This window comes from Dryas octopetala, chromosome 9 (genome assembly GCF_963921425.1).
Source record: "Dryas octopetala chromosome 9, drDryOcto1.1, whole genome shotgun sequence".
Taxonomy (NCBI): Eukaryota; Viridiplantae; Streptophyta; class Magnoliopsida; order Rosales; family Rosaceae; genus Dryas; species Dryas octopetala.
The window spans coordinates 15,453,858-15,467,272 of NC_141374.1; the positions used below are offsets into that span (position 1 = coordinate 15,453,858).

A 13,415-nucleotide genomic window follows, 5' to 3' on the forward strand; every position below is an offset into this window, starting at 1 on the left:
TCCAAGATAAACAATTAATTATAAATTTATATTAAATTTAATACTATTTGTTTTATAGAGATCATCCAAAATTGAAAATTTTAAAATGTTAAATAAACCTGCATTTTAAATTTAATTCAAACTTATTCACTTTTTTTTTTGTTACATGGATAGCATTGTATGTTCCATCTAGCCAAATCATAACTTTTACTCCACCCACTTTCACCATTTGAGCTAATCTCAAAAGCTTAACTAATTCATATTTTAAATTGACTTCAACAACATTCTAGATAAATACTTATAAACAAATTGACTTATGCAGTATGTAACTCTTATAAAATTACAGTTTATAATTTTGTAGAATTACACTTTGTTAAATAATATAGTATTGCATGTTTTAAAGTTTAAGCATTTAGAGTTTAGGTTTTTAGGGCTTTAATCCTAAATTTTAAAAAGTATATCATAAATTCTAAGCTCTCAAAAGAATTCAATAATTAATTTAACTAAAACTTAGATATACTTAAGTTTAAATAATATTTGATTTTTCTTGAATTGTGGCTTGGAAATATATTGTGCCTGAAAAATAAATAAATTAAAAGTTTGAGTTTATGACTAAAAATTATTAAAGTTGTGACTTATTAATAAAGAACTCTTTTTTTAAAAAAAAAAATTAAGAATAAAGGGATAAAGTTGGGTGCAAACCACACAATTCTACAACTCTTATAATTACCCCCATCAACTTCTTGGACCTGGATCCTCTGCCAGGCAAAATATACCAGACTGGTACCCAATTTTTAATCTCAGCCCTTGATTCAAGTTTGATGGCTGAGATCTTGACATATCAAAAAAATCCTCTTTTTTCATAAAATAATATTGAAAGATGTAAAAAAAAAAAAACAAACCACCATTAGCCCACCGTACCCACTGCACCACCCACTCCTCCGGCTTTCCCGACCACCCTCCCTAGTCCCTACCTCCTACCATTTTTTTCTCTATCTCTATTCTTTTCTCTCCCTCTGCACTCTCTTTCCTTCTCTCTCTCTCTCTTCCCTCCAGATCGGAGTCCTGAAGTCCGACGGAGAGGCGATGGTGCAGGTGGCTAGAGCTTCTTTCTTGTTGAAGTTCACCATCACACCATGCCCACAAAAATTCAGAACTTTGAACAGCAAATTCTGGATGTGATTCAAGAGGGTGAGTATGGGAAGAAGTGAGTTTCAGACTCTGAGTATCCCACGTGTACGGTGGATCTGTAGCACTTCAATCCTTCATTGCATTATAAATAGCAGTTAAGGCACTCCCAAAAAACTCATCCCAGACTTACAGAGATAGAGAAAAAAATGGTAGGAGGAAGGGACTAGGGAGGGTGGTCGGGAAAGTCGGAGGAGTGGGTGGTGCAATGGGTACGGTGGGCTGATGGTGGTTTGTTTTTGTTTTTTTTTTACATCTTTCAATATTATTTTATGAAAAAAGAGGATTTTTTTGACATGGCAAGATCTCAGCCATCAAACTTGAATCAAGGGCTGAGATTAAAAATTGGGTACCAGTCTGGTGTATTTTGCCTGGCAGAGGATCCAGGTCCCAACTGCTTATCCAAATATGAGTGAAGAATATTTTGGATTATTAAAAAAATAATTAAAAGAATTAATTAAGAGGGCTGCTATTTGCACACCCCTTTTTTTCTTTTTGCACACCCTTTTTCCCTTTTTTTCTCCTACACACCCCACACACTTACCTCAAATTCAAAACCTCTCAACACACACCCAACCCATTACCAAAATACCCTCATTTCATTACACACCCTCCCCTCTATCCCTCTCTTTTTTCTCACGTTCACACCCCCCTCCCCCTGTTTTTTTTTTTTTTTTTTTCTTCTTCTTCTCCAGCCAACCACCATTCTCCCTCTCTCTACCATCCTCTCTCTCTTCCCCAGCCCACCACAACCCAGCTCCGACCACCCCTCACAGCCCACCCCAGCCCCGACCCACCCACTCAGCCCCTCACCGGACCACCTCATTCCCTCCCGCACCCCAGCCCTGTAGCAGCAGCACCTCCTCCTCTCTCTCTCTCCTCCCGCGCGCAGCTGCGCATCCGTTCGACACTGGCCCGCCGAAAATGTCACACTCGTTCGGCAGGCATCCGCCGAACGATGTGAGTGTTGTTCGGTAGGTACCCACCGAACATCAAGGACCCGTTCGGCAAGTGCCCGCCGAACCAGCTACTCGGAGAGAGAGAGAGAGAGAGAGAGAGAGAGAGAGAGAGAGAGAGAGAGAGAGAAGGGCACGCCGGTCGGGGCTGGGTTGGGGTGAGAAGGGGCGGGGCTGGGGTGGTCGGGCCTGGGTTGGGGTGAGAAGGGGCGGGGCTGGGGTGGTCGGGCCTGGGTTGGGGTGGGCTGGGGCGGGGCTGGGGTGGTCGGCAGAGATGGTAGAGAGAGGGAGAATGGTGGTTGGCTGGAGAAGAAGAAGAAAAAAAAAAAAAAACAGGGGGAGGGGGCTGGCTGGCTGGAGAAGAAGAAGAAAAAAAAAAAAAACAGGGGGAGGGGGCTGGCTGGCTGGAGAAGAAGAAAAAAAAAAAAAAAAAACAGGGGGAGGGGGATGGCTGGCTGGAGAAGAAGAAGAAAAAAAAAAAAAAAACAGGGGGAGGGGGCTGGCCGGCTGGAGAAGAAGAAGAAAAAAAAAAAAAAACAGGGGGAGGGGGGTGTGAACGTGAGAAAAAATAGAGGGGGGGGGGGATGGGAATGGGGTGTGTGGGTGTGTGGGTGAGGGGAGGGTTAAAGTGGTATTTTTCTTGAGGCTTTTTTTTTTTTTTTCAAAAGGGGTGTGCAAAAAGAAAAAAGAGGGTGTGCAAATAGCAGCCCTCTTAATTAATCATTGTGGGTGCCACTGCCACATAATTCTATTCATTTTCATCTAGCCGATGACTGGGTTACAGCGAGCGACTCAGTCAGCAAACCGAGCCAATCGAGCAGTTCCTCTCTCTACGGTGACTGAGGTTTCTACTGCGTTTGTTCGCCGGCGAGCCTAGAGAGAGAGAGAGAGAGAGAGAGAGAGAGAGAGAGAGAGAGAGAGAAAACAATGTTACAGTTTCCGGGGTTCATGAAACAGTACCCATGGTCAACAAGGACAATTCCGACGTCGTTTTTGCTGCCGTCTCAATGGCCCCAACCCCACAGCGAAGAGCTCCTCCTCGCCATGGAAGAGTCCGATTTCGAAGAAAAGGTACTTTTTGGAGATTTCACTTCACCTAATTTTCATTTTCATTTACCCGTCTGAATTCTTCAACATGTATCTTAATTTCCCCTGTCTTTTTAGCTAATTGAGGTTTCAGGCCAGATGAAACCTAATTTGAAGCCTAATAAGACCTAATCTTGTTGCATGTGGTTTGGTATTTGTAGAAGTGTAAATAAAGTAGGAATCTTTATCCTATTGGTCATTCGAATTGTCTAAAAATTATGGCCATAATGTCTCCTAGAGAATGGAGATGATTATTTGGTGGTTTCAATTTTTAATTGAAATATTTGATTTTGGAGGATTTAGTTCCTAGTCTCTTATCTGTTTCACAAGTGTTTGTGGATGGAAATAGATATGCTTGTGAAGCTTGTGAAGTTTTGTTTGGTTACTTAGGCTACACCTTTTTGAAGTTTCCTCTTGATTTTCCAAAAAGAAGAATAGTTTAGGGTTTTGGATCCTATAAGCTTTGGTGAGCTCCTATCAAGAAATATATATATATATATATTTATATGCATACATATACATTCTGTTGGTTTAATAACTAGCTGAAGTTACAAAAGATTCAAATTTTTGGATTATCTTGAGATTTAGTAGCCATAAAAGACAAGTGTATTATATTCTTGCGGGTCTCCTGGGAGTGTAGAGTTCTTCATTTTGATGCCAAATTTGATGATAAGGGGTAATTGACTCATGTGCATGAATGTCTATATAATGGACTCAGTTTCTATAACATATCTATATAATGGAACAGCTACACTATTCCATGATATTTGATGATAAGAGGGGTGAATTCGCTCATTTGGGTGAAGAAAAGTCTGTTTAACATATCTACGTAATGGAACAGCTGGAAGGATGGACACTACTCCATGATTTTTGCCTTCATTACCAGGACAAGGGAGTCTTGGTCCTTTTAATTCAAGTTCTGGATATAGAGATTAGTGACCAATATCACTATGAATGGATGGTTAAAAGGAGCTCATGGTTTCAGGATTTCCAGTAATAGTAGTTAGATTTTGTTTAACATAACACATGTGCCTTTTGTAAGTTGCATGAATGTCTGACTGTAGGAATTCACAGAAAAAACTTATGTTTAAATGTGCGTAATTTTTAGCCATAAGATGCTATTATTTGGAATCTTGTGAGTTAGAGCCTGAACGATTGTGGGTTAAAGAGTGTAACAAGCTAAAGGGTGGGGTATGCTTTTGGAATTTTTTTGAGTTCAAAGGTTTGTTGTCTGTGAATAAGCACCTGCAGAGGGTTCTTTGATGCCTATCTTAGAACAAAGCCTCGTGGAGGACTATATTTGTTGAATAGTTTGGAGTTTGTACCTTAGAGGACATTAGGAGACCTTGATGGTTTGGACTATCAGTTCCCCATGGCCTGCCGGGGTTCTCACCCAGGTTGTCAAAAAGAAAATAGAAAAAGTAAAGGTCCGAAGTTATACAAGCTCATTATGAATAGTTAATTGAAAAAAATTATTAAAAAAAAAAAAGTGCAACTCCATTAAGATATATTAAATAGGTAGCTGTGCAAGGCCATAACAGACACTAAATGGGTAGTTCTGTATCTTTTGGGACATAGGGGTACCTCGACATTCATATAAACATAATGATTGTAAATGATAAAAGCATTGCTAATTATCAAGATGTATTGGAAGAAAGATGTTGCTTGAATCTCAAGATAGCTAATGTTTGAATCAAGTAGGAGACGACACATGTCTCCATGGGGATAGCCTAGTTCATCTTCTGGTAGTCTCACTTGGGTTCGATCCCAGACGATGTCCTTTAAGGTTCCTAGAGGAAAGACACTTTGTTTGCATTTTATTGGATCTGTGCATCTTTTTTTAGGTGTGTTGAAATTATAATTTTAGGATTATACTCTTGTGTTTGAGAAGTTATTTTTCTTGCTGTTAGCATTCTTATGAATAATTTTTGCAGTGCAATGAAATCAGAAAAAGCCATAGCAACACGGTTATGATTGGGAAACCCACTGTTGATAACGATAAAGAAGACTATGATAATGATGCAGACGACGACGACGTTGACAATGCAGAGGACTCTGAGGGTGAAGAGTTTGAGCAGGAAACTGGATGAAAATGCTGACACCCCTGTTCTTTTTTGTTTCAACGATTGTAAACCTGCATATGATGTGGCTTCAGGTTTTCAACATGTATGTAAACCTGCATATGATGTGGCTTCAAGTTTTCAACATGTATGCTTTGCTTTAATGCCTAAACAAATCTGTTGAATTGTGCCAATTCTATATGGATATGCAGCTTGTGCCGCTACCTTTTTTTGTTCCCTTCTTTTCGTTCCTTAATTAGTATTATATATCCTTCATCTATGGATAGCTTCATATGAGAGACACCTTGCATAAGGAATTGTGAGGGATAGGTAACCATTGTTGGGTCCATCCGCAAGGTGATCCAATAATTTGATATCACCAATAATTTGAACTGTTCATCTTTTATGTTCTCATTTAATGCTTTAATGGGGACTTTAAAAAATGACGGTTCATATTATTGACCATATTGTAAGCTGAGCTCCGCAACGTTGTCCCTGACAATGCCTTAAGTATTTGCTTGTATGAAGCTATGTGAAGTGATATTCCATTGTAAACCTATTGTCTCCCACCATTAAGTGCATTCATAAAACATAATTAAGTAATTAAATAGCGGCTTTTGAATTTTGATGATTAAAAAGAAAGGAAATTAGTCTCTTGAAGCCCACCAAAGGTTACTCAAATGGTATGACTTGTCTCGGAAGCATCCAGTGTATTGAGTGTATCTTTTGTCAACTGGCCAACCCTGATATTCGGTCCGCTCTTGGCATCTTTCTTTCCTAGTAGCAACTAGCAACCAAGAGGGTCCATTCCTTGTCATTATTATTTTTAATATTCGAAAACTTCTTATTAACTTGTTTTAACGCGATAAATAATAGTTGCTTATTTTTCTCATTCCCATTAATTTGTCTTAAGCATTCCTTAATTTCAGACCAATTAAGCTGGTCTTCAGGCTTTAGTCTTAAGAGAGAAGGTTCATTGGTTCAAAGTTCAACGCAAAAGCGTCCTAGAATATTTCTCACGGGCCCGCAGCCAAACCCAATGGCATATGATTCTCAAGCCACAATCAAACTCAACCACCTGCAAACATGGAAAATTAAAAAATCATTAGGCCAACAACAAAAAGTCCAACAAAGTAGCTAATTAAATTAAAATCAGACAAAAAAAAAAGCTAATTAAATTAAGAAATTAAAAAAACAAAAAGAAATTACACGTGTGTAACGGAACAGTACGTGTCAGCGACGAAACGGCTAGTAGTTGGACTACTTTGTCCGCTAGCGAGCAGAGACACTAACACACACAAAACGCGTTACGTGGCAAGCATGCTGGACAGAACTGAATTAACGGCGATTAACGGAAACCCTGACGATAAAAGTTGTAACAGAGTTCACGGCGCCACAAATTCAGCCACTGTAATTTTCGTCTTATACCAACTCGAAAAATAGGAAAAGGAAAAAAAATAAAAGAATAAAAGAAAGAAATAAAATCTTTCTCAATTCACAACCCAATCACAAAATTCCACCCTATATTTGTTTTAAAGATTTGGATTAAATTTTCTTTTTTGATCATCATCGTCGTCTAGCTAGTTTCTTTGTGTGAAGCTATCCGAATCTCAACGCCAGTAGTCATTGGAGTGAAGAACATGTTGATGATAACGGTGATGATGGTACGGAATCTCGCAGGGGCTTCGCTGTACATGGCAGGGATAGTAGCAGACTCTTCCAGTTACAGAAGGCCCTCTCTGAAATCCGACGGGGTGTTTAAACGGCGGCGAGAGGTACCGTTTTGGAGGCGAATCGACGGTTGAGAAGACCGATTTCGAAGAGAAGACCGATTTCGAAGGGGACGAATTGCTGCTGCTCGCAGCCATGGACGGAGTAGGCGAGATTTGCTTCATCGATGTTGGCGGCGAAAGAATGGCTCTGATCTTGAGGGGACGAGGCGAAGACGAAGAAGCGCTGTCGTACTCTTCTAGAATGTTCGCCAAATCCTCGTCTGACTTGATCGAAATCAAGGTCTCCAAGTCGCCGTCCGGCAATTGACACCTCAAAGTCACGGAGTAGCCACAGAACTCAGCGAGCTTCACCATTAACTCTGCATAACATAAAAATAAAAGACAAAAAAAAAATTAGCACCAAAATTCAATAGCGTAATTAAAATCGACTCCAAATTTGATTAAATTAAGCAAAAACTTGAAGAAAAGTGAAAACGAGCAAATGAAAGAGCAATAAACAAACCTCCAAAGGAAATAGAGGCATCGACGGCGAGGACACGCGTGAGGCCACCAACGTAGCGGAGGTTGCCATCGGAGTGGCGAAGGAGAATCTTCCCGCCATAGCTACAGAGAAACTTCACTGTTTCAGTGGCTTTGTTTTGGTCCATAGCGAACCTTCACAGTGTTTGGTTGTGCTTTCGAAGTTGAGAGAGAGAGAGAGAGAGAGAGAGAGAGAGAGAGAGAGGAGGGTTTGAAGTTGGAGAAGAGAGAGAGTTGGGGGCTTGAGGCTTCAAACCTCAGGTTGCGGTTTTGTCGAATACTTATAGGAGAGGGAGAGAAGAGTGACGTAAGCAAAAGACCCACACGCAAAGAAAGGAAGGAGGGATTTTAATAATCAGGAAGCAACCGTTTCCTACTTGCGTTCTGATTTCTGAATAATACGTGCCCTTTGATTATTATTCGGATATTCTTTTCTTTTGTAAACGAAAGGGTGCTTGAATGGGCCTCGCTGGCCCATTTAGGGGGCGAGACCCTGAAGCATTAGGAAAACAAATAATATGGAAAATTAGAAAAAGGAAAGTGTTATAAATAAAATAAAAAATTTATTCAGGCCAGGTCATTCCTAAGTCCACCTGGAATCATTAAATGGAATAATGGATTACCTTTTGTTTTGTTCACCTGATTACAGCTGTTATTTTACAAAGTTGGGTTTCAATCTTTTCTACCGAAAGACTCCCACTGGGACCATCAGAATTATGACTTTTGCTAATTTCTTCACTCTTGATGTTGACTAACGTGAGGATTAATATTCTTGTGATTGTTCTTTAAACATGGATCATTTTTGTAGAGGTAGAGCTAGATATATCATATTTTTATATCATAATTTTATACCATTTTATGTTGTAATTTATATAGCATTCATACATTGGATACTAAAAAATAAAAATAAAAACTCAAAAAGGAAAAGAAAAACTATATCCAATAAAGTAATGACACGTGAGATAGTATAAAAATATGGTAAGTATAGCATTATTTTTTTTCAGTAGTACCCGTCAAAAATCAGTAGTGCTAAACATCTCACATTTTTATACCATAATTTCATATCACCTTATGTGGCAACTTACATGACATTCATGTATTGAACACTAAAAAATAAAAACAAAAATAAAAAAAAAACAAAAAAACTTTGTCCAGTAAAATAATGACACGAGAGATGGTATAAAAATATGGTATAAGAATGTAGCATTATAGCTGATTTTATACCAATAGCATGATTTAAATTGTTACAACGATTACCAACTAGTAAAAATATATTAGGTATGACTAAAAAAGTCACTTTCAACTTATTCGACCAAAAAAAAAAAAAAACTTATTGACATACGAATACCAAATTCAATATATCATGTGGTCATATATAATTGTGCGTACATCCATAATTAAGGTAATTCTAATTTAATAATCTCTTTAAAATGTAGATAAATTTTCTTAAACTAATAATTATAAATATCATAATTTACGAATTTCAATTCAAGCTGTATAAGATGAGTGAGATAAATATAAATATCTTACGTTTAAATCTTTGTGTGATCAAATAAAAATCATGTTGCCTTTTACGACTACAAATTCTCATCTTGATATGAAACCAAACATCAGAGGATTTCATCCCTTAAGGACCCTCTAATCATGTTGCAATAGGTACCTCCAATCACACGAACCTTCATTCTTTGCTTGTGTATGAAGAAATTAATTAATTTTCATGAATATCTTATAACTAATTGTGCTTCCAAAATAATGCTGCTAATTGGTTCCAGCTAAGTCTGATGTCCTTACCACATAAAGATGTGCATGCATGAACAATTACAAATTAAAAAAAACTAATTTTGTTTTGCAAATTAAGAAACTCAATGAATAAGGCCAGCTCAATAATTGTGCTTCTTTGTTTTCCCCTCAACTCCTCAAGCAATATATAACCCCACTGCAATTGTGAATAACAAGTAATTAGATGGTCATTCAATTTCAGAGTTGGCACTCCACGAAAGGTCCCATAAATGGAAACGGAGTATTCTGGAAAATCACTATATATGTACTGGATTTGGATGGATTGCTTCCACTAATACATAGAAATTTAGGTGAAATGTCCAAGAATCTATATAATTTTCGGGTTTGCACTTTTAACATTCAATAGGCAACTTTAGTTGAAATATCAAACGTCATATCAACTGTCATGCTTTTTTGTCTAAAACTAAAGTGAATAAAAATGTCGAGAAGAAAGGGGAAGGATTAACTTCATTTCTTACTCTCACGTAGGGTGGGCATATTAACCGCGGACCGTCAAAATCGGCCGAATCGCACCGTAAAAAAATTGTAAAAAACTGTGTTGACTAAAAAAGGTTAACACCGCCAAAAAAACCGAACCGCACCGCTTCTCTCCGGTTCCAGTTCCGGTTCTACACCTTATTTAACCGCATCGAACCAAACCGCACCGCATACTTGCAAAAAATATATTTTTTTATATTTCTATACACATATTGTCATATACACCATTTTTTATATTTTTTATATATATTTATACCATTTTTATATACTTTTTATACACTTTTTGTACACATTTTTGTACATTTTTATATACTTTTTAATTAGGATAAGTTTGCATCATTAAATAATTGGGCTTAGGCTTAAAAAAACAAATGTGAGGCCCCATTAAGCTCAGAATCGCGGTGAGAACCGCACCGCATTCAAGATGGTTTGGTTTGGTTTGGTTCGGTTTTTTTATTTTTTTCACGGTTTTAAGCACCGAACCGCACCGTCTATTCATGTCTGGCGCGGTACACGGTTCCGAGAGAAAAGTGAGTCGAACCGCACCGCGCCCACCCCTACTCTCATGCACGATAATAAAAATAGGCATAAATTTAATTTAGACACATAATTATATATACTATTTTAACAGGGTTCATGAACTTTTAAATATTTCAAATATTTCAAATATAGACCTGATTTATTATGTAAATTGAAAAATAAAATTCCGTCCATCAATTTATTGAGAGATCAGTTAAATGTTAGCTTGGCTTTTGCTAACAGGGATTAATTGGCGACGTGACACCAACTCAGCATACATTTCCAACCAAATGAGTAACACATGTCCACTTGACACGGGCCCACACACCCATCACCTCTTTTCCGCTCGTCGAACGCTCTCCTGACCATCTAGTCTCCAAAAAACATCACGTTTCTCCCAAATTCGAATATAAATCTCTCACTTATGTTCAACGAGCGAGAAAGAGATGATGACTTTGTGGACCCGTGTCAGGGATTAGGTGGACCTGTGTCGTTCATTTGGCGGGAAATGAGCGACACGGGTCCACCTAACCCCTGGCATGGGCTCACAAACTCTCACTCTCTCTATTATTATTAAATTGTGGGCTCGTGTCGCTCATTTAGCAGGAAATGTTTGCTGAGATAGCGTCACGTCGTCAAGTAATCCCGGTCAGCAAAAGCCAAGCTGTCATTGAACTGATCTCTCAACGAATCAATGGACAAAAATTCATTTTTCAATTTAGATAATAGATCAGGTGTATATTTGAAATATTTTAAAGTTCATGGACCCCGTTGAAATAGCTTATATAGTTATGTATCTAAATTGAATTTATGCCATAAAAATACCATTATCATTGTAGCAGTGTTATTCACACTCTTACGTAACAGTACATTGAAGAAAGGCATATAAGGCCAAAATAAATAAGTTCAATAAACATGATGAACATCATTGCCCATTTGCCCATTTCGTTAGAGAATATAGCATGAAGCATGAAGCATGGCTATCGACATCATTTCAGTTATACAAAAAATTATGAAATAATTACTATGTGCTATACTTTATTTATTATTTGTAACATGTAATACACATATTTAAAATATTTAACAATCAGATCATTTTGAGAGTAGATTGGTTACTCATTTCTTGGTACCAGTTTAGTACATACTTTTTATCTTAGTCATCCAAGCAATCTAATTGTTGCTAATTTTTTAATTTTTTTCAAAACTCTCTTAAACTCTCTCACGTGTCTCTCTCTTCCTCATTTCTGAAATTTATCTTCTCTTTCATCATTCTTTTTCTCTCTCTCCGAGCACTCTCTCTTTGTTCTCTCTTGCTATCCCTTGCTGCAACTTTCCTCGACAACGTATGTGCGCGTCTGGCCATGGATGGCAATGAGAGGACCACCCATGTGTTCCTCTTTCTTCCCTCCTCATCCATGTGAGCTCGGAACACCTAGCAACCCCCAAACCCGATCGGAGCCCCGACGTTGACTCTGATCCCGTCCTTGTCGTGACGTTATCGAAGAACAAGCCAATTTCTTCACTATAACAACACCTAGAGAGTTATTGGGGAAGCCAACTCTATCCTCATGCCTTCCTTATCAGTAATATGTTTTTGATTTTTTTTGTTTAGTTCAGTTTCTAAAACTGCAGAAACTGTACGGAACTTAAAGTGCAGAAACTGCAAGTGAACTTAAAATGCAGTTTATTAGAGTTGTAGACTTGCAGTTTTAGTTTCCGTTCTTTTGGTGATGCGTTGATGCTAGTCTTTTAGAAGGTATCCGCATGCTAATAGAAATAGATTAGGTGTTCGCATGCTAATAGAAAAGTGTTCGCAAGTTAATAGAAATAGATTAGGTGTTTTTGGTTAATATTTTATTTTGTTAGTACCTTATAATTAAAGAACTCAAAAATTATTGGGTATAACTGATGTACTATTATGTGATATAAATAATTTAACATATAAAGATATTATTGTACGATATATTTATATTTTGAGGGTCTAGTATTAATAATATTTACTTATATTATAACATATAATTTAATTATATTACGTAACAGTGTATCAGTTATACAGAATAATTTATCTAATTATATATGTTATTTTTTTTTCAAATTTGAGCCAAATATTTTGAACAGGGCATTACCCAAAAAATCAGTATTACTATGTGGATTGTGGTGTTGCGATTTCTTTGTATTTTAGTGGTGATGTGGAAATTGAAATTGATGTCCGACCCTCATCTATGCTATAAATTTGTAATCTCAATTTACATGAAATTTTGAGGTGGTTATATACTTATATTTTAGACTTTTAGTTGCTGTAGATTGGAGTTTTCTTCTTTTATTAGAAAAAAGAAAAGTCCATTCCCGACAAGGCGAGTCATCAAATCGAGTGAAGTTTTGCTTCCACATAGCTACACACGCGGAAGGTAAACAACCTATAATGTTGACACGTGGAGGGACAGTACTGGCACAGGTGGCATTATAGCAGGCTGGCATCAGTTACTTCAGAGTTGAGAAACAACGTCATCCACTGGATTATTGTGGTGGCCAATTGAGGCCAAGGGTAGGCATGATTCTATCTGTTTGGCCAGGTGGATGGTGGTTATGGTGAATCCATAAGCAGTTTTTAGATATTATATATCATGTAAGATTCAAAATTGTTGATTCAATATGGTGTCTTATGCTGTTATGCATAAACAAATTGAGCTAAATACTTAAATAAATTATATCAAATGACATAAAAAACGTGTAGTCGTTGAGTATGTACGAATTGATGCAATATTAATTATAAAATCAAACCGAAAACAATTATCAATGTATAGAGATAAATTTGAGACATTAAATTATCATACAAGGTTTAGAATTTCTTAAATGAAGATATTATATTCTCATCACTCATGAAAGGGGTATGCTATCCCAAACTCATAAGTAGATTTTGTTTTGCACAATGAGTGTATTGAGATGGGGGTTATGTAATCATTCAAAATTATTATAAACTCATTCTAGATAATGAGATGGCATATTCAAGGAGGTTCATAAGTCTCACATTTTATGTAAAAGTGAACTCATTCCAAAGCATATGCATAATCAAACAAGGGAAAAGAACTGTATTTTCA

At 37.3% G+C, this 13,415-nt stretch overlaps 2 protein-coding genes across 2 annotated transcripts; one reads left to right on the forward strand and one right to left on the reverse strand.

The window, feature by feature from the left end:
* Positions 1-2,884: 2,884 nt before the first annotated feature.
* On the forward strand, positions 2,885-5,343 carry LOC147274716 (transcription termination factor). Its single transcript, XM_086227852.1, has 2 exons — positions 2,885-3,194; positions 5,144-5,343. Exons 1-2 carry the CDS (start codon positions 3,051-3,053, stop codon positions 5,297-5,299), a joined length of 300 nt encoding a protein of 99 aa, XP_086083978.1. The 5' UTR covers positions 2,885-3,050; the 3' UTR covers positions 5,300-5,343.
* A 1,050-nt stretch (positions 5,344-6,393) lies between these two features.
* On the reverse strand, positions 6,394-7,724 carry LOC147274717 (Octicosapeptide/Phox/Bem1p family protein). The gene is made up of 2 exons (XM_086227851.1): positions 7,505-7,724; positions 6,394-7,361 (listed from the first exon to the last, which is right to left on the reverse strand). Exons 1-2 carry the CDS (start codon positions 7,647-7,649, stop codon positions 6,880-6,882), a joined length of 627 nt encoding a protein of 208 aa, XP_086083977.1. The 5' UTR covers positions 7,650-7,724; the 3' UTR covers positions 6,394-6,879.
* Positions 7,725-13,415: the final 5,691 nt, after the last annotated feature.

What these genes read in the sequence shown, in the direction of transcription:
- LOC147274716 (XM_086227852.1), top strand. Translation starts at nt 3,051, where the DNA reads ATGTTACAGTTTCCGGGGTTCATGAAACAGTACCCATGGTCAACAAGG. An exon ending in AGTCCGATTTCGAAGAAAAG is followed by an intron (nt 3,195 to 5,143) that starts GTACTTTTTGGA and finishes TAATTTTTGCAG; the next exon opens with TGCAATGAAATCAGAAAAAG.
- LOC147274717 (XM_086227851.1), bottom strand. Translation starts at nt 7,649, where the DNA reads ATGGACCAAAACAAAGCCACTGAAACAGTGAAGTTTCTCTGTAGCTAT. An exon ending in TGCCTCTATTTCCTTTGGAG is followed by an intron (nt 7,362 to 7,504) that starts GTTTGTTTATTG and finishes TATGTTATGCAG; the next exon opens with AGTTAATGGTGAAGCTCGCT.